Source organism: Malaclemys terrapin, chromosome 8 (genome assembly GCF_027887155.1).
Source record: "Malaclemys terrapin pileata isolate rMalTer1 chromosome 8, rMalTer1.hap1, whole genome shotgun sequence".
NCBI classification, from domain to species: Eukaryota; Metazoa; Chordata; order Testudines; family Emydidae; genus Malaclemys; species Malaclemys terrapin.
In genome coordinates this window covers 86881416-86908697 of record NC_071512.1, presented here as the reverse complement: position 1 = coordinate 86908697, position 27282 = coordinate 86881416, and the positions used below count along the sequence as shown (strand labels likewise).

General features: G+C 43.9%; 1 protein-coding gene across 1 annotated transcript in view; it reads left to right on the top strand.

The window, feature by feature from the left end:
• Positions 1-7560: 7560 nt before the first annotated feature.
• The window catches only part of ACADM (acyl-CoA dehydrogenase medium chain), a 36652-nt gene continuing 16930 nt past the window's right edge, over positions 7561-27282 (top strand). The window contains exons 1-6 of the mRNA XM_054038225.1: positions 7561-7666; positions 13849-13945; positions 18692-18789; positions 18894-18963; positions 23339-23439; positions 23530-23610. Coding sequence (XP_053894200.1) covers positions 7643-7666; positions 13849-13945; positions 18692-18789; positions 18894-18963; positions 23339-23439; positions 23530-23610 — 471 coding nt within the window. The 5' untranslated portion in view covers positions 7561-7642. The remainder of the gene's footprint in view (positions 7667-13848; positions 13946-18691; positions 18790-18893; positions 18964-23338; positions 23440-23529; positions 23611-27282) is intronic.

Sequence of the window (27282 nt, the reverse complement as noted above, 5' to 3'; positions counted from 1 at the left end):
GTCAGCGGAAATTCAGCGGCAGGTCCTTCACTCGCTCTGGGACCCGCTGCCGAAGTGCCCCAAAGACCCGGAGCGGAAGGACCCCTGACGCCGAGAACGCAGCTTCAGAGGAGGAGCTACCGCCGATTACTGTGGAGGAGCGCTGCCGCCTAGGGCGGCAAAAACCCTGGCGCCGCTCCTGCCTAAAATTGCCTTTTTTTTAAATTACTGACAATCATGGCTTATCAAACTCATCAAAGTAATCATGGAGATTTAAAATATCTGTCCATTAAACTGATACTTATCTAAACTGCTCTCCAGCATATATGTCTTCAGATTAGCAAACTGCTTTAAAATGAGGATTCTGTCAAACATTTATGGGAAAAAAGTGAGGGAAACAGGTTATTTGGTACATTATTTTTAAATTTGGCCTTTATACAGAAATTGAATTCACTATGTATATTTATTTTGAAAGTGGTTAGTGAGCATTTTTATTCAAATCCCCAATAACCTTTTTTGGGAGTCCAGAAATTATGTATTAATTGTAGATGATTACAGGATGATATGATGTCCATGGGCCGTTTGTCCTAATATATAGCTCAAAGATAGGTAGGTATCCTTACAAAATCTTTTTATCTATAGACTAGAGCATCCACCACTTTCGTATCGAATGCCCCATATTTACCGGGAAATTTATGTGAAAATTAACATCAGTTTAAAATACCCCATCAGAAATCACTCAGATCAGCAATATGCGTTAAGCCCGGTCTTTTATGTTTGCATACAATTAATAAACATAATTATCTGGGAGTCAACTGTATAGGTGCTGGAACTAGAGGTGCTGGGGGTGCTGCTGCCACATCACCTGGCTTGAAGTGGATTCCATTATATGTAGGGTTTACAGTTTGGTTCAATAGCTCTCAGCACCCCCACTATAAAAATTGTTCCAGCATCCCTGGACAACTGTGCCCAAGTAGTATCTTCACATTATTTTTGTTGTTTAAGAGCAAAAATGACACAACACTAATAATAATTGTCTTTTATACCTGTAACACAATTCAACAAATTTAGCCATTTTTCTTGTTCTTAATTCATCTAACAAACCAAAGTTCCTACAGACGTCTTCATTTCTAACTATCATATAATTAAATGGCAAAAAACGTTAACACAGTGTTAAGGTTGCCTGCTGATAGCTTGTTCCCTTTCAGCATGTGGAGTTCACAAAATTCAGCCTTCTGAAAACCAAGTAATACAGAATGCCCATGCAACCTTAACTGTGCTTCCTAGGAGCTGGCAATAGCCACTGGGAATTATCTTCATGCACTGCAGCTGCATTCACTGTTAAATGTAATTGTCTTAAATGGTGGAGGAATAAACTAGACAAGCTTGGGAGAGCTGTGACTGTGATATGAAGAGATCTGGGTCTGAGTCCTCCCATGAGTGTTATCAAAGGAAAGAGATTTCATTTCAGTCTGCACCATTTCAATATAGAATTGTGTAGGATGTGTCAGTATCAGGACATTAGGGTCTTCTTCCCACTAGTGGGATATGAGAGCAATCTGTGGATTTAATGATGGATAGGGAAAGAACAGATTTAGGTGATATCATGTGAGCAAATGTGAAGCAGTGATAGAAGGGTATAAAGTGGTTGTTAAATTTTACAAGTTTGGAATTCTGTTTGGGGACAGGTTCAGTGTTGGAGCGTAGGACGAGTGCAGGTAGTGCCTGTCCATTACAGTGAAAAGGCAGAGTGGGAACGTGTGTGATATGGGTGCGTTGATCACACAGAATAGAGTTAAGGATGCACGTAACTGTATTTTTAATTTACCTTAACTCTGTATTCCCTAGTTTTCAGATGTTTGAGTTTTTGCCCTTTAATTTCCTATTTTTTTAAAGAGAAAGAGAAATGTTGGTAGGAGCGAGTGCTCATTTAGACAGTTGTAGTCCTCACGTAGGTCTGCAGCTGATACACAACTGTGGCCAGACAACAGTCAAAAGACCTAGTTTTTATATAGTACTTTTCAGCAATAGATCTCAAAGAACTTTACATCATTATCCCCATTTTACAGAAAGGAAACTGAGGCACAGAGAGGTAATGTGATCTGCCCAAAGTCACCCACCAGGCCAGTGGCAAGACTAGGAATAGTTCTAGTCCAGTGTTCTTTCCACGAGGCCACCCGGTTGCTATGTATGTCATCTGTGCTCCTTTCCACTCCTCTACATTTTGTTATAGCACAGAGGTCGGCAATGTTCGGCACGCAGATCGCCAGGGTAAGCACCCTGGCGGGCCAGGCCAGTTTTATTTACCTGCTGACGTGGCAGGTTCGGCCGATCGCGGCCCCCACTGTGCTGGCCGTGGCTTCTCGCCGCCCCCATTGGCCCGGGACGGCGAACCGCGGCCAGTGGGGGCCGCAATCGGCCGAACCTGCCACGTCAGCAGGTAAATAAAACTGGCCCGGCCTGCCAGGGTGCTTACCCTGGCAAGCCGCTTGCCGAACGTTGCTGACCACTGTTATAGCAGAATGAGGATAATGGTGCTGCTTTGAAATGTTTGCAATGCATAGTTACTAACAGGGCCAATGAGAGAATCTCATCAATCTATGTCCCAAAACTGTGACAGTTTTATCACATGACACTTATAATAACTGTAAGTATATGAGAGAAGCCTTCTTCATCCCCTGCCCAACCATTCCCTGCAATATGTACCCCTCCCCCACCAACATTTCCAGATTCCTTTCCCCTTCCAATTAAGCCATCAGCTGGCATAGTAGAAGCCATTAACATGTAAGAAATTGCTCCTTGCTATTTTCTGCCCTATGCTGATGTGTACACATATCATGGGCAGTGTCTTACTAGGGTGGGGGTTGCATGCTACCTTGGTTTTGTAGCCTGAGTGCATTCTGAGCTGGGCCTCTCATTCCCACTACCCACCTCCAGCTTGGATTCCCAAGCCCAGGCCCTGCTTCAGTCAGGCTGGGAAGCCATGCCCCAGGTCCATCCACTCTGCCCCCCTCTTCCAAACCAGCCCAGGTCCCTTCCCCACACACTCTGATCAGCCCCACTCCTCACCCCCCACCTGGAAAATGTATATATTAACTATTCATTTTCTGGATTTCAGATGTGTAAGTCTGCATTACCTTTAGTGCCCCCACCCCAGATCCTAGCCCCCACCCCATTACCTTTAGTGCCCTCACCCCAGATTCTAGCCCCCACCCCATTACCTTCAGTGCCCCCACCCCAGATCCTAGTCTGAGCAGCGGACCAGGCTGTTGATTGACTCCCTCACTTCACAGGAATCTTCCTCAGAGATCTCCAGGAAACTCTCATGAAGATACTGTGCGATCCGCTGCTACAGGTTCTTCAGCAGAGCTGCTTTGTTTCTTTCCCAATTTACGGTAACTTTCCCGCGTCACTGTGCCATCATGGGGGGTGGGGTGCGGACCATTGCTGCACACAGGCGAGCTGCATAGGAGCCAGGGTGGAAGCCGCAGTCTTGGAGAAGACCCTCCCTTGATTTCCTGCTCACCATCAGCAGCGAGATATCTTCCATAATGATCACCTCCTGTGAAAAGTGTGGAGACAGGAATGATTATCAGGCCCCCCTACAGTACTGGCTCTCCCCAAGAGCCACGTGCCCAGTGTACAGCAGGGTCTGGGAAGAGTTATTTACCCTGCCCCTGTGGCTACTCACCATTTTGGGGGTCTTGTGGCTCATGTGTGCTTGCCTGGGGTCAGCCAGTTAGTGACAGGTGTTTGAGTACTGGCTGTGTTTTAAATCACTGAATCAGTGTTGGATGTGTTGCAAACAATACTGCTTCTGTAAAATGTTGCGTTTAAACTTCACAGAGATGACCTTGGGAGCACAGCCTCCCTCTTTGTTATCGACTGCTGAACGGCTGCACAGAATTAGAAAGTGGCCAAGAAGAACTAAAGAGGACTTACAGCATGATGTTATGATGCACTCTGCCACCGAGAAACAGGAATTGAAGGAGTGGCGGGACAGCGAGAAGAGGGACCAAAAGGAGAATGCGGCACGCCAGAATGAAGCCATGGAGCAGTTCTTAAAGGTTATGGAGTGCCAAGCTGACATGCTCCAGGCGATACTAGCACTGCAAACCGAGCAGCTCCGCACCCACCCTCCCCTGTAGCTGCTATCACAAAACTCTTTCCCATGCTCCCCCTAGACACCGCCAACACACTCTTATCAACCTCCTGGTTACAGTCTATACCAGCGGCATTCCAATCCTCCTCCTCCACCCCTCCCAGGCCCGCTGGCTCTCGATTGTGGACTCCCACTACTCACTGAACTCAACACCCATCCCTCTGCAGTTTGGCCCTGCTGAAGTACAGTACCTGCGCATTGTACTCCAAAGGAGAAGGTTGGATATGATCCCTGGACATACACAAATCTTTAGCTGTCCCGGGACTCCACCTCTTCCTGGAACCCTTCCCTTCCCCCTCACTGCTGATGTGGGGTTTTTTTGTTTGACTCTCCTCCAGTTGTTCTTTTTTAATAAAAGAATTGTGTTGGTTTGAAAGCCATCTTTATCCTAGGTTTCAGAGTAGCAGCCGTGTTAGTCTCTATCTGCAAAAAAAACAGGAGTACTTGTGGCACCTTAAAGACTAACAAATTTATTAGAGCATAAGCTTTCGTGGGCTACAGCCCACTTCTTCAGATGCATATAGAATGGAACATATATTGAGAAGATATATATACACACATACAGAGAGCATGAACAGGTGGGAGTTGTCTTACCAACTCTGAGAGGCCAATTAAGTAAGAGAAAAAAAAACTTTTGAAGTGATAATCAAGATAGCCCAGTACAGACAAATTGATAAGAAGTGTGAAAATACTTACAAGGGGAGATAGATTCAATGTTTGTAATGGCTCAGCCATTCCCAGTCCTTATTCAATCCTAAATTGATTGTATCTAGTTTGCATATCAATTCCGGCTCAGCAGTCTCTCGTTGGAGTCTGTTTTTGAAGTTTTTCTGTCGTAAAATAGCCACCCGCAGGTCTATCATTCAATGACCAGACAGGTTAAAGTGTTCTCCCACTGGTTTTTGAGTATTATGATTCCTGATGTCAGATTTGTGTCCATTAATTCTTTTGCGTAGAGACTGTCTGGTTTGGCCAATGCATCCGAAGAAGTGGGCTGTAGCCCACGAAAGCTTATGCTCTAATAAATTTGTTAGTCTCTAAGGTGCCACAAGTGCTCCTGATCTTTATCCTATTAATTGAAAGCAAAAAGAGCCCTGCAAAGCAACATACAATATGTGGGTATAACATAATTGTATCATCTGCACCAATCACCTCCTAGTACTACAAGCACTGCACTCCCGAGTATAGCAACAAATATTAGTGGCTTTCAGCTTCAAATTGCTGCCTCAAGGCATCCCTGATCCTTATGGCCCCGCGCTGCGCCCCTCTAATAGCCCTGGTCTCTGGCTGTTCAAACTCAGCCTCCAGGCGCTGAGCCTCTGCAGGCCAGCCCTGAGCAAAGCTTTCACCCTTCCCTTCACAAATTATGGGCGTACACCACGCGGCTATAAGGATAGGAATATTGTCATTGGCCAGATGCAGCTTCCCACAGAGGCAGCGCCAGTGGGCTTTTAAATAGCCAAAAGCACACTCAACGGTCATTCTGCACTTGCTCAGTCTAGACTAGAGATGTTAAATTGGCACAGCTGTATGGATGCAGCTGCGCCACTGTAAGATCTCCTTTATAGTCGCTCTATGCTGGCTACATAGTCAACCACCCCCAACCAGCAGCGGTAGCTATGTTGGCAGGAGAGCGTCTCCTGCCGACATAGCACTGTCCACACCGACGCATCTGTTAGTGTAATTTATGTCACTTAGGGCATGTCTACACTGGCAGAGTTACAGCGCTGGGAGTTACTTGCAGTGGTATTTGGAGTGGTGCACTCTGGGCAGCTATCCCACAGAGTACCTCTTCTGCCGCTAAGAGTTCTGGGAAGGCAGAGGGGGTCACAGGGCATCTTGGGTCCTGGCCCAATGCCCCTTGATGCATTGCTTCGCATCCCAACCATCCCTGTGCTTCCATCTGCATTTGGCGCCATCTTACAACGTTTTCTGTACTGCGCGCCCTGCCTCTTTGGGCTGCAGAAATAGATCCCGAACTGTTGACCAGTATGCTGCTCGCTCTGACCAACACGTCACGCGTGGCAGTGGAGTTATTCCTTAAACTACAAAGGCAAGAGGAGTGAGACATTGATCACGTCACATGTAGTAGCTACAACACAAGATTGCTTGTGGCATTCACGGAGGTGGAACACCGCTACTGGGCTTGGGAAACAAGCACTGAGTGGTGGGATCACATCATCATGCACGTCTGGGATGTTGAGCAGTGGCTGCAGAGCTTTCGGATAAGGGAAGTCACAATCCACGGGAATGTGTGATGAGCTCGCCCCAGCCCTGCAGCACAAGACACGAGAATGAGAGCTGCCCTGCCATTGGAGAAGTGTGTGGCAATTGCACAGTGGAAGCTGGTTATTCCAGACTGCTATAGATCAGTTGCTCACCAGTTCGGAATGGGAAAATCTACTGTTGGACTTGTGTTGATGGAGGTCTGCAGGGCCATTAATTGCATCCTGCGCCAAAAGACCATGACTCTGGGCAACGTGACACTGTAGATGGCTTTGCACAAATGGGCTTCCCTAACTGTGTAGGGGCAATAGATGGCACGCATATTCCAATGCTGGCACCAGACCACCTGGCCACCAAGTACACTAATTGCAAGGGGTATTTCTCAATGGTTCTCCAGGCGCTTGTGGATCACAGGGGACGTTTCACAGACATTAACGCAGGCTGGTCCGGAAAGGTGCATGACGCACACATCTTTCAGAACACTGGCCTGTTCAGGAAGCTGCAAGCAGGGACTTTCTTCCCAGACCAGAAGATCACCATAGGGGAAGTCAAAATGCCCATTGTGATCCTGGGAGATGCCACCTGTCCCTTAATACCACAGCTTATGAAGCCATACACAGAGCAACCTGACAGCAGCAAGAATCAGTTCAACAACAGGGCTGAGCTTCATCTCTGAAATAGAATACCCAATGGAGATGAATACAGCCTGAAACAATAGCTGTGAGATATGTAAACTGCTCCAGTCAGGTGTTCCCTTCGCCACTCTCCAGTTCAGGAGCGTCTGAGATATGTGTGTTGAGCATACCCGTTCTCAGCTTCGCACCCCAAGCAGTCATGCAGCAGGGAGTGCATGCTCCGAATGCATTCCTGTCCTAAGCTCCTCACTCAAAACAGGCAGGGCTAACATGAGGGGTGGGGGGGAAGAGGGACTCAGACCCCCCTGAAAAGGTAAGCTCCTCCGAAACCTGACCCCCACCCAAGCCTGGCCCTCTCACCCAGTCTCCTCTTCCCCCCTCTGCCCAGCGCCACTCTCGGGACGCTGCCTTTCTCCGCTCCCAGGGTGAGCCCGGGACCCCTGGCTGGCCCCTAGGCCCGCTGGCTGTCGGGGGCCCGTTGAACGCGGAACTTTGAGCCCGGACCCGAACCCAGCCCCGCCCCCGAGCTGTTCAACGGGCCCGGTCTCTCCGCCCCGCCCAGGAGGCGGGGCCCAGCGGACACTGCTCCTCGCCTGCAGCCGGCGGGGTCAGCTCGTGCTCGGGGGCAGCGCTCATCAAGATGTCTGCGCTGAGGGTCACCCGGGTGAGGAGGAGGAATTGGCCGGGCGGGGAACGAGAAACAGGCCTGGCGCTGGGGAGGTGGGACTGGGGCAGTGCAGGCCCCGGCCGCGGGAGGGACACGGGTCACCCCGGCCGCGGGAGAAGCGGGGAGCGGCCCCGGGGGGGACATGGCTCACCCCGGCCGCGGGAGAAGCGGGGGGCGGCCCCGGGGGGGACATGGCTCACCCCGGCCGCGGGAGAAGCGGGGAGCGGCCCCGGGGGGACATGGGTCACTCCAGCCGCGGGAGAAGGGGCCGCTGAGGGGAGCTATATTGCGGCTCAGGAAATGGGGGTTATGGGGAGCACCCGAGGCTCGGGCATGCGCACACTGTGATCGGTTCTGAGGGAAGGTGGAAGGGTCAGAGCCTGAAGTGGAGGCCCCGCCCCTGCAGATGTGTGCTGTGGCTCACAAGGGGGTACCGATGGCGGTGAGGAGAGCCCAGGATCGAAGGAAATGGGGGGGGGGGGGAAGATTCTGGGGCCCAGGCGGGGGCCGGAGTGACACCATGGGCAGGGAGGGGTGGGAGGCCGCAGTTTGAAGTAGGAGAGCCACCAGGGCTGAGGGAATGGTTAGGTCAGGCAAGGGAGGGCTCATGCTGGGGGATAGAAGGCAAGGCAAAGGAGACGCTGGGGTCCTGGGTATATAGGGGGGAAACTGTGGAGAGGAATGTGGAAGACGCTGACGTCCATTGAATCATTAGTCCCTGAGTGTGGGGAGAAAGAGGACAAAGCTGAGGCTTAGGCTTGGTGTGTGTATTTGTGCGCCATCCTGATAGAATGTACACCGCTGTTTGACCAAGTCATTCTTCTTCCCCTCTACTCCTGGCTCTAATAAATTCTGCAAGAAGGCTTCACTCAACTGGCCTCTTGCTCTTCTCCGGAGTGTGGCTTTTAGAAATGACAATGCTTTTCTAAAGCTAAGCCCCGTGGAGCAGGTGCACTGGAGAGTGAAGAATTGCAGACTCCTGGAGTCCTTTCCCTGTTCTGTGTGTGTGTGCCTCAGCGTTTGGAGACCGATTAATGTTTGAACAGGTCAGGTGTTAAACTTCAAAAGTGCTGTTGCTCTGTCTTTTGTTTAGTGTTTACCAGCATGTGTTACACAACCTTGGGGCTCTTCTGCTGGTGTGGGAAATGCTAGAGGAGTCCAAGACACTAAATCCCTGGAGGAAAAAATAATGAATAAACATAACTTCTCCTTCAGACTAAACAGAAGTGCTCATTAATAAGAGAACAAAGCTTTGGATTTTTGAAAATATCTGACAAGGAAGTATCTCCTTAAATATACATCTCTAATTATATATTTTAATTTGATTTATAATGCTGTAAAAAGAATTTATGCTAGGTTCTAATCACTTTCTCTAGAAATTAAAAATACAGTTCTAGACAAGAAAATAAATTCTACTTGAACTAGCAGCTACTTATCACCCTCAAGCCATAACATATTTACTCCAGATGTCAAAATACCCTGTTTACCACAAATACCAGCCTTTATTATAGCCCTGCCACTCTGAAATCCTAGGTAAATAGATGGTTCTTGCAGCTGACTGTGATGATCAACAAATTTAGGTATTCGAGATTAGCAAGATAAACAACTTCTGTAGATGAGTTCCCCTACTGGTAGCAACTCTCTCTTTTATACCAACTTGACTACCTCTGCTGACTGTGGCTGTGGCAATGTCACGCAGGGAGAAAAGTCCCATGCCATTTAGTGTTTTACAGATCAAACCTAACACCTTAAAATTCACCTCAAAGCTAACAGGCAACAAATGCCAATCATGGAAAGTTGATGTTCTGTACTTGCAGCAAGCTGTGCCACATAATAAGATGCTTGCCAGTTCTGCACCAGCTTCAGCCTCTGGGGGTATGTCTATGCTGCAATGTAAGCCCAGGGTTAGTGGGATGTGAGTCAGCTGACCTGTGTTAGAGAACCTGGGGCTTGTGCATCTACCGGTATAGTAATTCTTAACCCTACATTAACAATTTTCTAGCCAGGGCTCAAACCTCTGGCTCTGGAGTCCATTCTGCAGCTCACAGACCTGAGTCAAACCAACAATATCTCAGATTCTCTAGTGCCCTCCCAAAATGTGGCCACTCTAACCCTTTGTGTGTGGTGCATTGTGGGAAAACTTTACTGCCCACTCTGCACATTACAGGAAGTTTGAACAGCCCATCGACACATCCTGCCTAGCAACATGGAGGAGACCCCTTTTCAAGAACTTTGCTTGCGTGCGCGTTCACTCTTTCCTCAGGAAGCGGGTGGAGCATCTAAGAGGTGCTGGTGGACATTTTGGTGGCATTTTCTGACCCACCAAAGACGTGACAGTTTTTATGATAGAGCAGAAGGAGGCAGAGGAGGAAGAGTATGCTGGGATGGCAGACTCGCATTGGCTGTTGCTGCTCAATACACTCAGTATAGCTGCTTATGCTCCCTACATAGACCAGTGCTTCTGGTGTAGGGCCACAAGCACAGACTGGTGGGATCACATTCAGATCTGGGATGACCAGCAGTGGGTTCAGAACTTTCAGATGAAGAAAGCTACATTTCTGGAGCTTTTTGAGCAGCTTGCCCTGACTCTCAGGTGTAAAGACACCTGCACGAGGGAGCTCTTGCCCTCTAGAAGCAGGTTGCTATAACTGGAACCTGGCTACCTCATACTGCCTCAGGTCTGTTGCCAACCAGTTTGATGTTGGAAAGTTGACTGAGTAAAGTGGTGGTGAAGGTTTCTGAGGCAATGAGGCAAGGTGGTGGGCACAAAAATATTCCTGAACTAATTGCTGCCTTGGAGAGAATGGGGTTTCCTGACTGCACCAGGGCCATTGATGGGACCCCCCCACCCCCCCCGGTCCTAGAAGCCTTGGTCCGAGTCTACATCTGAGAGATTTGTGTGTAGGCGGAATAGGAGATTGGAAGCAATCTTGAGTCTGATCCTGGGCTTACATTGTAGTGTAGACGTACCCTGGGTTGACTTAAGGTATACCTCTATGTAAAACGCATTGTAGTATTCCACTACTCAGCTTTGTCTTGATTAGGAAAAAGGGTGGGCTTAGCTAAGATAGTTTTGGTAAATCTAAACTAAAGTTGACTGCTTTTCCTTGTGTAGATGCAGGGTAGTGTGTTTAGCATGATTTTAGCAGGTTGAGTTATAGCCTAGGTAAGAGCTAAGCCCAACCCAAAGTCAATCCCTTTTCCTAGCCTAAACAAAGCCATTAGATCCCCAAAGGCATGAGTGACTGCCGCAAGGGCTGCATCCAAAAGAAATGGTTACAAACTTTTGGCAAGATGAAAATTAGAAAAAGCCTTTCCAAAAACAGCTGTCCTGATATAATAAAGTATACCGTCCTAGTCAGTGACATTGAAATCAAGAAAATTTGAAGGATCCAAGTCCCTAACGTGTTTCAGATCTGTCACTTAGACATTTTTAGACAATTTTGCATGGTTCTGTATGCTGTATCAATAATCCTAGCAGTCATTTGCCCCATAGACAGAAATATAAGAAAGTGAAGTACACCATTTATTTCATAGTAGACATAACTTCCCTCCCCTCATCCCCCTCTCTTCAAGGTAGGGATAAGGACAGTATTGCTTACTTACCAATTCAAGATGGTTATGCAACATTCAAGTATACTATAGCTTGCTTCTCTTCTCTTGCCATCTGAAGTTGTCTTCCTGTATCTCCTTACCTTCAAAACTGTCCATCTATTTAAAAAAAAAACTCAGGATTTTTTCCTTGTGTATACCTCTTAATTGCTCTCTAATTACCACGTCTATTTTAACTTGTAATTTTTGGGAGGCAGTTTTTATAGAAAATTTGATCCAGTGGAACTTCATTTTGTATCTTCAGTCTGGTTGCTAGTCTAATTTTGTGTCCCAACATGTTTCTTCTGCCATCAAACGAGCAATCTGCTTTCTTCCTTTCTGAGATATGACGATTGTTTGCCATAGTCTCCAATGAAGTAATTGTAGTGTTTTCTGCATTAGTTTGATTGAATCAAACATTTTAATGCTGCATACTATGTGTCTGTTATGCTGTTTCCAGGCATCTGACAGATCATGTGTTATCTTCTATACTTATCAAGAGAATGATGGACCTTTTAGCCAAAATAAAATCCTTGCTACTAAGAAAGTGTCTAATTATGGCATTATATAGTCTTTAAAGATGACTTGTCATTACTATGTCATTTATTGAAACACTATGATGTCTTTTATTCAGCTTATCTTAGAAATCAGTAAAGGGAGGGACCTCTTAGGAAGGTGAAATGTTGTGCTGAAAGTAACTTACATTTGGTCAAATTCATGTTCCATATTGTCAAGATTCCCTCCCCACTTTGAACTCTGAGGTACAGATGTGGGGACCTACATGAAAGACCCCCTAAGCTTATATTCCACAAGCTTAGGTTAAAAACTTCCCCAAGGCACAAATTCCTTGCCCTGAGATGGTATCGCTGCCACCACCAAGTGAGTTAGACAAAGATTCAGGAAAAGGACCACTTGGAGTTCCTGTTTCCCCAAAATATCCACCCAAGCCCCTTCACCCCCTTTCCTGGGGAGGCTTGAGAATAATATACCAACCAAATAGGTAACCCAGACCCTTGGGTTTTTAGGACACTAAAAACCAATCAGATTCTTAAAAACAGAACTTTATTATAAAGAAAAAAAGAAGCATCTCTGTAAAATCAGGATGGAAGGTAATTTTACAGGATAATAAGATTTAAAACACAGAGGATTCCCCTCTAGGCAAAACTTTAAAGTTTAAAAAAAAAAAAACAGGAATAAACCTCACTCTTAGCATAGGGAAAATTCACAAGCTAAACCAAAAGAAAATATAACGCATTTCCTTGCTATTACTTACTTCTAATATTACAGAAATAGTATTTCAGTAGGAGCTGGATTACTTGCTTGGTCTCTCTCTTTGTCTCAGAGAGAACAACACACACAGCACCAAGCAAAAACCTTCTCCCACAGATTTGAAAGTAACTTCTCCCCTTATTGGTCCCTTTGGTCAAGTGCCAACCAGATTATTTGAGCTTCTTAAACTTTTACAGGTAAAGGAGGGATTTTATGCTACCTGTAGCTGTATGTTCATGACACATACGTAACTGTATTCTCAAAGGAATGTTCAGTGGGTTTAATATTGTTTGCAAAGTATGCTCTTAAAAGTCTCATGCAGTTGACCTTTACACAAAGTCTGAACACTAAACTACCAAATCGAGGACCAGCTCATACTTACTTTGCTGGACTTATCAAATTGCTTTTCACTGTGCATGCTTCATTTGATCCAGTTTACTGCTGCTTTCCCCCCTCCAGCCCCCCCAAAAAAGAAAACCCCTGAAAAATCTGTGTGTTTTTCTTCTTTGAGGAAATGTTGGCGCTATCTCATCAGTCTTAAGCAGAAATTGCATGGTGGAATCTTGTGGTGGTTAAGCACTGTACTTCTGTTCACCACATGCCTTAAGATATAATAAACAATATACCTCCCACCACCTAGGAAGCAAAGAACATAAGAAGCACAGCAGAAAAATGGAATGGAAAAAGTCAATGATCATCTTTAGAGAGGAAAATAAACTCCATATTTATTGCTGAGTCACAAACTTCTGGAGCAAAGTGACCATAGATCACTAGCCATCTGGGGTAGTAGTTCCTTACCAAAAAAGCAAACAGAAAATAACGCATGCTCCATGAATTTCTCTGATTGAGATTTTCCAAACAATATATTCTGGCAAATGCTGATTTCTAGGCAGAATATTATTAAACTGGCATTAAGGCTGTAAATACATGTAAAAGGTTAATTTAAAACAGGAGAAAAAAAATCAGTGCTTATATTACACTTTTTTCTTCTTCTCCTTTTTCAAGGCCCCAGTGCTCCAACATGTAGTGCATAGTTGGACTGCCGGACCTACACACAGCTCCACTGAAGTATTGGGTTCCATGCAGACAAGCAGTCTGCCCATGTGCTACACGTTGCAGGATCAGGACCTAAAATAGCCAAAACTTTTTAAAAACACTTGTAATTATTTTGCAACACTTGATGCAGTATTGTTTAGAAAGATGAATGTGTGTCTGTATTTAAATGTTAATGTGTTATAAACCAATCCAGTAGTTCTTAAGGCTCCAAGAAGCTTTGCATTGTGAGCATGTTAAATCTCATATTCCTTCATTTTAAACAGGTGCTTCAAAGCATTGCTCAATGTGGCTGGAGATCACAATCTAGTCAAGCTGCTCAAGTGTCACATCAAATTAAACCTGGAGCTGGCTTTAGTTTTGGTAAGTACTCTGTGGGTCTGAAGCAATGTTGCTAAGCAGTTTATATCTAAAATTTGTTATAATCTGGAGAAAGTAACTGTCCTGCAATAGCTCAGGAATGAGTTCCATATTATTGCAATGCAGGGTGATGCTGTAGTTCAGGTTGAGAAAACACTTTCATACGAAAGCCCTATTTTCATTGATTATTCTCTTTCTTTTAAAAAATATTTTTAAGAGCCAAAATTCCTTTCTTGGTCAGGTCAGAAAACCCGTGTGTGTATGTATGTAGAGTTGGATTTAAAAAGAACAAAACTCAACTTCTTTTGGAGTTTTTCAGTGGTGGAATCTTTCTGCCCTTGAATAACTAACTCAAATGACTTTCTTTTGAAATACAAATAGTCTTTAAGGAGCATGAAAACTGTTATATTTGAAAGAGAATGGTTTAGATGTAATTTAAGTTATAACAATTTAGATTTTCAAAAGTCATCTCAGGTCACTTTTTGTAACCACATCCAGAAGTGTGATTCTCTTATCTGTTTTCATGTGTAGTTTTCATTAGTAATGAGAAAGATATAGTAGTGATTTGGTCCTGACAATGTTTTGGACCTGTAGCTTCTCTCTTTGAAGTGTCATACATCAAGTTTATATGAACTCTTTAAATAGAGGCATCCTTTAACTTGAGATGAAAGTAGCTCCACAAGGGCTTCCTGTAACAGTATAACCATCTTAACTTTTCAACTTACTACCTGTCCAGTGGTTATGATACATTGTAGTCTAATGACATAATAAATTCAAATAATTTAGCAGGTGTAAGAGTTCATCCTGATATGAGCACATAATTATAATTGAAGTGTTGTTATTGGAGAGGCGGTAGCTAGATATTTGGAAGAGTATGAGATGTACTGCTTTGAAAATACCTGATTTCTGCTGCATTGTTAACATTCAGCTGAACTGGGACTGTTCAGTATTTGATTCGCTGAGAAAGCTTGACGGTCCATGCTGGTTGGATCTGAAAGACTTGGCCTGATAGTTGCAGCTTTGGTTTCCCCTGCCAAAGCAGGGTATATGATGAGAACATAACTGCATTATACCCCACTAAAAAATTCTGGGTTTGCTAGAGCTATTCTGTAGCAGGATATTGCTCCCAGTATGGCTCAGCTTTTTTCACACAGGACTAATAGGCACTCAGCAGAATGAAACCATAGGTGTAATAACAGGTACTATGAGACTGCCCATCCTGGCCTTGCTGCCGGTTCTGTCTAACATCGCCCCTCCTGACATCAGCCGACAAGTTGCCTTGCAGAATTTACTCCTAAGATGCAAGACATGCCATATCTACCCTTGTTTAAAGATGTGTTTAATCCTTTGAAACAATGTCTTAGCCCACGGCATCCCATTTGGACAATTCTCCTAAGGAAACTCAATATCACTCTCAGGGCACATACTAGGTGGCAAGGACAAACTTCAAACATAGCCAGTGCCTGTATCATGAGAGATCCAACATTCCAACCCCCAAGTTTTGACCTTCCATGTCATCTTTGGGTAAAGTTCAATTGCTTCAGATGTGGCATGATCACATGTGCTGTTAATGACTATAAGTAGCTCCTTTGTGACTCCCCACTTTGCTGCTATTGTCAGTTAGAAGATGTAGGCCATGTACTTGTAGGCTTTATCCATTGGTAAGCCTGCCCCTTGTGGACTTGCACAATGCTTTTCTGTCCGGTATTAAATGTTTAAGATACTTGGACTAATGCACTTGATTTGATTGTGTAGATGCAATTGCAATAAATATTTATTAGTTGGTTGAGCAACCTCCAAAGAAAAGACATCTGGAATGTCTGTATCTTCTGTGTAGCAGACTGTTGCTTAAAGACAAGGCCCTGTATTCTGTGCAATATGTCAGGAACCTTGGAATTAGGGGGCAGGAATCCACCAAGCCCTCACATTCCTCATCCCCTTCTCTATTCCAATCAGTACAGTGTTCCTTGTATTATTCATTTTGATAATAAACTAACTTTTTTTAATGTCTCCCCCACTGTGACACAGAAACCTCTTGGTGCCAACTGAGGGCACAACAGTACATAGGATTATAGGTATCCCCTGGGTTCTCCAAAAGGAGTAATGTAAGATCTTTGCTGAAAGCATGTTTCACACTGGTCATCATAGCCATTATGAAATGTGTATGAAGATCATGCGTAAGGAATTGTGTGTGTATATTGAAAATTATGTAAGTTAAGACAGATCACTGGAAGGCGATAAACAGATTCTAGGCAGAAAGTAGGTAGTAAACACTTACCTTTCTGCTTGTTTACTGTGTATTATATGCCTCCAGGCCAATTCAATCAGCACAGGAAACAATGGACATACTTGGAGACAGGCTATGTTCGCTGTTCAGGCCAGATGCAGGCCCGAGATTTACAAAGACAAAGTAACCACAAGATAAGCCTCTGAAGAGGGGACCTTCTGGGCTAAAGGACCATATTCTGTAACTGCATAAAAGAAGTAGAAAGGAGATTAGATTTCATCCTTTAGTCTGGGAAGACAAGCTGATCTTACAAAAAGAGGGTCTAAGCCAGTGGTCACCAACTGATTGATTGCGATCGACTGGTCAGTCCTGGAGATTCTCCCAGTTGATCATGATCTCTGGTTGCTAAAAGTCCGGCCGTGTGGTGTAGTGGGGCTGTTGCTAAGGCAGGCTCCCTGCCTGCTCCACGCCGCTCCCAGAAGCGGCCAGTGCAGCATGTCCCCATGGGGGAGGGGTCTCCGCCTGCTGCTCCTGCCTGCAAGCACCACCCCCGCAGCTCCCATTGGCTGGGAATGTGGAACTGCGGCCAATCGGAGCTGCGGGGATGGTGCCTGCAGAGAGGGGCAATGCATGGAGCCACGTTTCCCACCCCCGGGGGCCAGGCCGGGGCATGTCGCTCCCTTCTGGGAGTGGTATGGGGCCGGGGCAGGCAGGGAGCCTGCCTCAGCCCTGCTGCACCGCCAACCAGGAGCTGCCTGAGCGTAGTGCTGCCCAGCGGAAGCCTGCACCAACCCCCAGCTCTGAGTTCCATCCCGGAGCCTGCACCCCGAACCTCCTGCCCCAGCCCAGAGCCCCCTCCCAGAGCCAGCATCCCATACCCCCTGCTGCACCCTGACACTCTGCCCCACCCCACAGCCCAGAACCCTCTCCCACACTCTGAACCCCTTGGCCCCAGCCCAGAGCTTGTACCCCCTCCGGAACCCCAATCTCCTGCCCCAGCCTGGTGAAAGTGAATGAGGGTGGGGGAAAGCGAGCAATTTAAGGTGGGGAGGGATGGAGTGAGCAGGGCAGGACTTTGGGAAAGGGGCGGAGTAAATCCTGGGTTGCACTTAAATTCAAAAAGTGATCTTGTGTGTAAAAAGGTTGGAGACCACTGGTCTGAGCCATCCTAGTTGAAAATGCTGGGAAAAGAATTTGGGGTATGCTATCCTGTAGGAAACACAGGTATGTCCTGTGAGTTAAGTTTAGGCTCCAGAAGGCATGTTAGGATTTTGTTTTGTATGTAACCATTTGTTTACAATATTCTTAATGGCTTTCATTTGAATCTCTGTTCTTTGATACTAAACTTATTCTTGTTTTTACTGTAAATATATCTAAGGGCCATGTGTTAACAGAGTGGTGTTCTTGACATGAAACTAGTAATTTGGTGTGTACTGTTCCTTTGAAAGTAGAGAATCTGGGAGTTCTGAGAGTTTTCAGTGGCTAAGGGGATAGGCACTCCAGAAGGATGTGCAGAGGACTTGAAGATTGGTGTGTGCCTGTCGGTAACTTGTACAGAGAGTGCAAGGCCTGTGGGCCTGGAAGGCAGTGCTTGTGTTACCAGAAGCTGATGGAATCAGGGAGCTGACTCAGCAGGCACAGACAAGATTTCCTCAGACTAAGGGAGGTGGTGATGAGGTGCCTCACACCCACATTGACATTTTCAATGTTCTGCAGATCACTGTATCATCAATAAATAAGTGCATTGTACATTTTGTTAGGTGAAAAGTGGAGATTATGCTCTTAGGTAGAGGAAGGCTGAGCCTTTTTGGCCCCCAGGAGGCGACTGAGGATGGTTTTTCTTTCTTTTTCTCTTCCCCTCCCCCCCCCCCATATCCCTCCCCCGCCCCCGTGCTTCAGGTGGGAGCAGATCTAAGTTCCCTGAAAGCTGCACAGCAGCCTATTTAGCACTGTGCAGGAGCTCTGGGGACCTGTCTGGGGATCTGCCATCCCCAACTCTGCTGCGGCATGGCCCCAGGCACGTCCGGGGAAGGGGCACCTATCCTGCAGCCTCAGCCCCGGAGCTGACGTGGCGGGGAGAGGCCCCTCTTTTCCCCCCCACCCCGCAGCCCAGGTACTGCTGCAGGGAGAGGTACAGCCCAGGTACAGCTGGTGGGGAGTCCTCTCTCCCTGCTGTAGACCCAGGGCAGCCTGCACCCCAAACTCCTCATCCATGGCAACACCCCAGAGCCCTCACACCCCTGCACCCAATCCTCTGCTCCAGCCCTAAGTCCCGCACCCCCAGCCGGAGCCTTCACACCCCTGCACGCCAACCCTCAGCCCTAGCCCTGAGCTCCCTCCCACACTCTGAACCCCTTGGCCCCACCACCATCACATTAATTTTGTTATGTGCACCAATATGGAGGTGATGTGTAACGTGGGTGGGAAAAATTAGAGGGAACACTGAAGTAGATCAGTAGTTCTAACAAGCAGTAAGACTAACTGTAGTGTAGAATTTGTGACTAAAATGTTTTGTTTTCTAGAGTTCAGTGATGAACAGAGAGAGTTTCAAGCTACTGCTCGTAAATTTGCTAGAGAGGAAATCATCCCTGTTGCTGCACAATATGACAAAACTGGAGAGGTAGGCTTGCCATATTTTTGTGGGAAAATAGGTGTGGATATTCCACTTTTTCCAGTTCTGAGAAATTAATTGAATGACTGAGAGTGTAAATACTTTCTTTTCAGTATCCTGTTCCCCTTATAAAACGGGCATGGGAACTTGGTCTGATGAATTCACACATACCAGAAAGTTGTGGTGAGTAAGCAGTTTTTTTAAGCTTATAAAATAAAAAAAAGGAAGAAGAATGCTACGGAGGACACTCCCCCCCCCCCTTTTTTTTATTAAGGTAACGTTATGTGGTTGGTACTAAATAAACTACTCCGAATTTGAAGATGTAAAGCAATAACAGGTCTATTCAATAGGCAGGCTGACTTGTTCAGTGCATGATTAAAAATTCCTAGATATTAAAAGTCAAAATACACGAATACAACACCATTCACTAACATACTAGAGGCTGGGGGCTTCTACTGGAAAAAAACATACAGTATTATCATAGAATCACAGAATGTGGAGCTGGAAGGGACATTGAAAAGTCATCAACTCCAGCCTCCTGTGCTGAAGCAAGACCAAGTAAACTTGGACATCCCTGACAAGTGTTTCTCCAATCTGTTTTTAAAAACCTTCAGTGATGGGGATTCCACAACCTCCTCTGGAAGCCTATTCAAGAGCTTAACTACCCTTATAGCTAGAAAGATTTTCCTAATATCTAACCTAATTCTCCCTCACTGCCAATTAAGCCCATTACTTCCTGTCCTACTTTCAGTGGATGTGGAGAGCAGTTGATCAGTCTTCTTTATAGCAGTCCGTAACAATTTGAAGACTAACAGGTTTTTTCTCCAGACTAAATGTGTTCAGTTTTCTTAACATTTCATCATAAATCAGGGTTTCTAAACTTTTTATCATTTTTGTTGCGCTACTCTGGACTCTCTCCAGTTTGTCTGTGTCTTTCCCAGTGTGGTACCCAGGATTTGTACAGTACTCCAACCTGGGTCTCACCAGTGCAAACTGAATCATAGAATATCAGGGTTGGAAGGGACCTCAGGAGGAGTCCAATCCCCTGCTCAAAGCAGGACCCGGCCCCAGGCAGATTTTTGCCCTAGATCCCTAAATGGCCCCCTCAAGGATTGAGCTCACAACCCTGGGTTTAACAGGCCAATGCTCAAACCACTGAGCTATCCCTCCCCCTCCAAGTAACTGAGCTGGGCAGTTACTTTCCATGTCTTTATATTCGATATTCCTTTTAATATAATGATCGCCTTTTTCGCAGCTGCATCACATTGTTGACTCCAGTTCAATTTGTGATCAGCTAGTACCCCCCCCACAGATCCTTTTCAGCAGTTCTATCAACTAGCCAAGTATTCCCCATTTTGTAGTTGTGTATTTGATTTTCCTTCCTAATTACTTTCTGCTTGTCTTTATTGAATTTCATCCTGTTGATTCAGACCAATTTTTCAATGTTCTTTTGAATTCTAATTCTGTCCTCCAAAGTGCTCCCAACCTCTATTAGCTTTGTGTCATTGGCAAATTTTGTAATCGTTCCCTCCCCATCACTCCATTATTCAAGTCATTAAAGAAATTATTGACTAGTATCAGAGGCAGGACTGACCCCTGTGGGACTTCACTAAATATGTCCTCCCAGTTTGACAGCGAACATTTGATAACTATTCTTTGAATACAGTCTTTCTTTCCAGTTTTGCACCAACCTTATAGTAATTTCATCTAGACGACATTTCCCTAGTTAGCCTATGAAAATGTCTTGTGGAACTGTGTCAAAAGCTTTACTAAAATCAAGAGATACTATGTCTACAGCTTCCCCTCATCCACTAAGCCAGTAACCCTGTCAAAGACGAAATTAGGTTGGTTTGACATGATTTGGTCTTGACAAATCCATGTAGGCTATTCTTTATAACCCTATTGTCCTGTAGGTGCTTACAAATTCATTGTTTAATAATTTGTTCCAGTATCTTTCCAGGTTTTGGAGTTAGGCTGATGGGTCTATAATTTCCCGGGTCATCTTTGTCTCCTTTTTAAAGATAGGTGCTACGTTTGCCCTTTTTCCAGTCCTCTTGAGTTCTTGATGATGATTGTTACTGGGTTCGAGATTGCTTCAGCTACTTCTTTAAGTACCCAAGGATGAATTTCATCAGGCCCTGTGGACTTGAATACTTCTAATTTATTCAAAAATTCTTTAAACTGTTCTTCACCTATTTTGGCTTTTCTTCACCCTTCTTGTTAATGTTTATTGTATTGAAGTATGACCATTTTTAGTGAAGACTGAAGCAAAATAGGCATTAAACACCTAGCCTTCTTGATGTCATCAGTTATTAGCTCTCCTTCCCTGTTAATTATAGGATTTAAGCTTTTTTTTTCTTTTTTTTTCTTACTTCACTGTATTTAAGGAACCTCTTATTACCTTTTAGGTCCCTTGCTATGTGTAACTTATTTTGTGCCTTAGCCTTTCTGATTTTGTCCCTTCATACTTGTGCTGTTCTTTTGTACTCCTCTTTTCATCCTTTCCACTTCTGGTAGGATTCCTTTTTGATTTTCAGGTAATTGAACAGCCCCTGATAGGAAAAATGGTTAAGAGGCCAATATGGTTCTATCTTTCCTCTGCATCAGAATAGTTTGCAGTTGTGCCTTTAATATTGTTGTCTTGAGAAACTGCCAGCTCTCCTGAACTCCTTTATCCCTTACATTTTCTTCCCATGAGACCTTACCTGTCAGTTTCCTGAGTTTGTCTACTTTGTTGAAGTCCATTATCATTTATTTGGCTGCTCTAGCTCCTTCCTTTCCTTAGAATCAGGAAATCCTATTATTTCATGATCACTTTCACCCAAGTTGCCTTCTCTCTTCAGATTCACAACCGATTCCCCATCAAGTCTAAAATGGCTGTCCTCTTGGTTACTTTCTTCACTTTCTGGAGCAAAAAATTGTCCCCAATACATTCCAAGACTTACTGGAAACTGTGTTTTGCCGTATTACTTTCCCAACAGGTGTCTGGGAAGTTAAAGTCCTTTATTACTAGTAAGTCTTGCGTTTTTGGATATTTGTTTGTTCTGGAAATGCCTTCTCCACCTCCTCTTCCTGATGTGGTGGCCTATATAGACCCCTACCATGACCCTTTTTTCCCTCTTTTATCTTTACCCAGAGACTTTTTCAGCTGGTCTGCCTCTTCCTGGACCTCAGAACGCGCGTGTGTGTGTGTGTGTATATAATATATAATTGTTGATGTATAATGCAACACCTCCTCCCTTGTTTCCCTTCCTGAACAAGCTATACCTCTCTATACCAATATTCCAGTCATGAGACTTATCCCACCAAGTTTCTGTGATGCCAATTTAGTTATTATTTAGCTTATGTACAACTCTCTTCCACTTCTTCCTGTTTGGGGAATAAACTCCTTGCATTTGTGTATAGAAATCTAAGATGTTGAACAGTTTCCCCCACTGATTACTCTCTTGTCGCTCCTATGACCTTACTGTAATTTTCCATGTCCTGCCACACCCCCAACACCTAGCCTTCTTTTGAGATTGCCTTCTTTATGCCTATCCATGGGCTTTGGTCACCTGTCACCTTTTGAACATAGTTTAAAGCTCTCCTCGCTAGGAGATGTTGTTCCCCTTCCATGTCAGGAGGACCTCATCTCTTCCTAGCAGATTTTCTTTTGTAGTGTGATTTAGAAGAAGGTACACAGTTAACTTCCGTGATTTTTTTTTTTTTTTTTAACTAGTGTATTTTTGAAGGAATCTCACTACAATGTCTAAATATGATATGGAATTAATCAAGAGTGATCATTGTAGAAAAAATAATTTTGTTGCAGGCCTCAAGTCTGGTAACAATGCCATGCAATCACAAAAAAAGGCACTATCTTCTGTAGGCTTTAAAGGACTACTCAGACTGACTGTGGAAACTGGAGGTTAGATTGAGACCTATCAATTTAGGGCCAGATTCTCTCCTATGGCTGGCATCTATTTGGTTTAGTAGGGAAAATGTCAGGGAGCTGATTATTACTCCCCAATTTCTCTGTCTGTCTTGGCCTAGGCTCTGGCACAAGTTAGAGCAGCCCAAGGACTGACTCCAGAGGGATCATTTGCCAATTGGAGACTATTTGGAGCACATGCTTTAAATTTGGGCCAGAAGTAGGATGGTGTAGGAGTCCACACTGCCAGCTTTTCAGTTCAGAACTTTTATATTCCAGGAAAATTCTCGGCTGGCTGGATAACAGCTAGAATCTGGAGGCAAAAGGATCCAGTATGGAGGGGGGAGAGCAAGAGTATTGACAACAAGAAGTTTGTACAAAAATACTTTTGTCTCAGTTCTTTGTAGCTTGCCAAGCAGATCGCACACAGAAACCCTGGAGTGTGAAATTTTATTTTTTTAAATAGTCTTACTTATTTGACAAAACTCTAAATTCTCAAGACTGGGGAATTGACTATTTAGATAAAATGTGATAAATACATACATATCCAAGGGGATATGTTTTTGATATTTCCTTGAATTTATCTGTATAAAGAATTGTTGCATGTTTTGGCTGTAAACTATTTTTGGTAAATAAACTATTTAACTGTAGGTGGACTGGGCCTTGGCACTTTTGAAGCTTGCCTTATTACAGAAGAATTAGCTTATGGATGTACAGGGGTCCAAACTGCTATTGAAGCAAATTCCTTGGGAGTAAGTCTTATGTTTTATTTTTCTATTATTTTTGACTATAGTTTATAGAATTCTGTTCACTATTTTAAAAGAATAAATCTTCTCTTGTAGCAAATGCCAGTCATCATTGCAGGAAATGAGCAACAGCAGAAGAAATATTTGGGGAGAATGACTGAGGAGCCATTGATGTGTGTAAGTGTAGCTGCTACTTTGTAGAATGCTCATGGTCCATGATATCTTATTTTGCTTTCTTTTGAAGAAAATGTAAAGAGATATGTACTTAATCCAGATAGGTACTTATATATAACTAGACATCACAATTTACTGTAAGATCAGGGATAGTAAGTGGAATACATTCAGTTAGCAAATAGAAGTTATTTGGAGTACAGTCAACCAGGAATCCTAACGTAATTGTCTCAAAATCTAACTTTTCTTGCAAGAAGAGGCGTGGTGGGTGAGAGGTCGAAAAAAATCTCATTTATGTAATCAGAGGCAGATTTCAGAAAATAATTAAAAGTATGGCCCAACACCTTAGGGCATAAAAACAATCTGAAGTACTATAAACTCTCAGTAGCTGCTGTATCTAGAATATGGTGAAGATTCAGATGTCTACTTCAATAAAGGCTGCATAACTAAGCAGCCAAAAATAGAGCATTACAAAAGAACAGGATAAACCTAAAACATTCCTTTGCATTCTTAGCTCCAGATTTCAAAGCACTTCACACTCTCATGTGGAAATTAAGGCACAAAGAATGTGTGACCCTGGACAAGGGTCATGCACATGTATCACTTTAGAGTTGAAGTATAGAAACCAGATTGATAACTATATCTGGACCGTTTGGTAATAGTGACCATAATATAATTAAATTTAATATCCCTGTGGTGAGGAAAATACCATAGCGGCCCAACACTCTAGCATTTAATTTCAGAAAGGGGAACTACACAAAAACGAGGAGGTTAGTTAAACAAAAATTAAAAGGTAAAGCACCAAAAGTAAAACCCTTGCAAGCTGCATGGAAACTTTTTAAAGACACCATAATAGAGGCTCAACTTAAATGTATCCCCCAAATTAAAAAACATAGTAAGAGAACCAAAGAGAGCCACCGTGGCTAAACAACAAAGTAAAAGAAGCAGTGAGAGACAAAAAGGCATCCTTTATAAAGTGGAAGTTAAATCTTAGTGAGGAAAATGAAGTATAAAAATATAAATAGGAAAGCAAAAAAAATTTGAAGAACAGTTAGCTAAAGACTCAAATAATAGCAAAATTTTTTTATGAACATCAGAAGCAGGAAGCCTGCTAAATAACTAGTGAGGCTACTGGACAATTGAGATGGTAAAGGAGCACTCAAGGACAATAAGGCCATTGTGGAGAAACTAAATTAATTCTTTGCATCAGTCTTCACAGTTGAGGATGTGAGGGAGATTCCAAAACCCGAGCCGTTCTTTTTAGGTGACAGATATGAATAACTGTCCCAGATTGAGGTGTCATTAGAGGAGGTTTTGGAATAAATTGCTAAACTAAACAGTAATAAATCACCAGGACCAGATGGTATTCACCCAAGAGTTCTGAAGGAACTCAAATGTGAAGTCGTAGGACTACTAACTGTAGTCTGTAATCTATCATTTAAACCAGCTTCTGTACCAAATGACAGGAGGATAGTTAATGTGACGCCAGTTTTTTAAAAAGGGCTCCAGAAGTGAACCCAGCAATTACAGACCAGTAAACCTGACTTCAGTACCAGGCAAACTGGTTGAAACTATAGTAAGGAACAAAATTGTCAGACACACAGATGAACATAATTTGTTGGGGAAATAGTTAACATGGCTTTTGAAAAGGGAAATCATTCCTCACTAATCTACTAGAATTCTTTGAAGGGGTCAACAAGCATGTGGACGAGGAGGATCCAGTGGATATAGTATATTTAGATTTTCAGAAAGCCTTTGACTAGGTCCCTCACCAAAGGCCCGTAAGCAAAGTAAGCAGTCATGAGACAAGAGTGAAGGTTCTCTCATGGATTGCTAACTGGTTAAAAGATGAGAAACAAAGGATAGGAATAAATAGTCAGTTTTCAGAATGGAGAGTGGTAAATAGTGGTGTCCACCAGGGTCTTTACTGGGCCCAATCCTATTCAATATTTTCATAAATGTTCTGGAAAAAGGAGTAAACAGTGAGGTGGTAAAATTTGCAGATGGTTTAAAAAAAAACCAAAAAACTATTCAAGATAGTTCAGTCCCACACAGACTGCGAAGAGCTACAAAAGGATCTCTCGAAACTGGGTGACTGGACAGCAAAATGGCAGATGAAATTCAGTGTTGATAAATGCAAAGTAATGCACATTGGAAAACATAATCCCCCCTATACATATAAAATGATTGGGTCTAAATTAGCTGTTACCACTCAAGAAAGAAATCTTGGAGTCATTGTGGATAGTTCTCTGAAAAAATCCATTCCATGTACAGTGGCAGTCAAAAAAGCAAACAGAATGTTGGGCATCATTAAGAAAGGGATAGCTAAGAAGACAGAAAATATCATATTGCCTCTATATAAATCCATAGGATTCCCACGTCTTATTGCACGCAGTCTTTAGTGATTACCCCATCTCAAAAAAGATGTAATTGTAATTGGGAAAAGGTTCAGAAAAGGGCAACAAAAATGAATTAGGGGTATGGAACAGCTTCCATATGGGGAGAGATTAATAAAACTAGGACTTTTCAGCTTGGAAAAGAGACAACTGGGGGGGGAGACCTTTATGATAGAGGTCTATAAAATCATGACTGGTGTGGAGAAAGCAAATAAGGAAGTGTTATTTATTCCTTCTCATAACACAGGAACCAGGGGTCACCAAATGAAATGAATAGGCAGCAGGTTTAAAATTAAACAAAAGGAAGTATTTTTTCACACAACACACAGCCAACCTGTGGAATTCTTTGCCAGAGAATGTTGTGAAGGATAAGACCATAGCAGGGATCAAAAAAGAACTAGATAAATTAATGGAGGCTAGGTCCATAAATTGCTATTAGCCAGGATGGGGAGGGATGGTGTCCTAGCCTCTGTTTGCCAGAAGCTGGGAATGGATCACTTGATGATTACCTGTTCTGTTCATTGAGTCTGGGGCACCTGGCATTGGCCACTGTCGGAAGACAATACTGGGCTAGATGAATCTTTGATCTGATCCAAACTATGACCACCATTCTTATGTTCTTATCTATTGTTGAAGTTTTATCAGACTAGTAAGCCAATTGGTCACTAAGTTGCTTGGACTCATTTGACCCTGTGTGGTGGTGTTTTTTTAAATACTTAGAGGACAGCATCAGTAAGTAGCTTTTCAATATCCTAATCCCAAATGTGGAAATTTTTAGTTTTGGTAGTCCAAGTAATTTAGCTTTAAGTTTGCAATACATGTATTTATTATTCTTATTCATCACAGTGGCTTATTGTGAGCTTCCACCCTGTCAGATCCTAGATAGAATAGAGCACCCCTAATGTTGTGGTATCTTTAGTACACCTCTACCCCGATATAACGCGACCCGATATAATACGAATTCGGATATAACGCGGTAAAGCAGTGCTCCGGGGGGGCGGGGCTGTGCACTCCGGCGGATCAAAGCAAGTTAGATATAATGCGGTTTCATCTATAACGCAGTAAGATTTTTTTTTTTTTGGCTCCCGAGGACAGCGTTCTATCAGGGTAGAAGTGTATCAAGATTTGCTTTGTACTGTATCCGAAAGATAAAACTAAAGTTTATACGTGAACCTTACTTTCCTGATGATCTTTATCAATTGTCATCTTTGTAAAGGGCTTCACCAGGTCCTTGATGGGATCTATTAGGAAAAACAGTTCAAGTTTGCATGTAGAGAAAGGA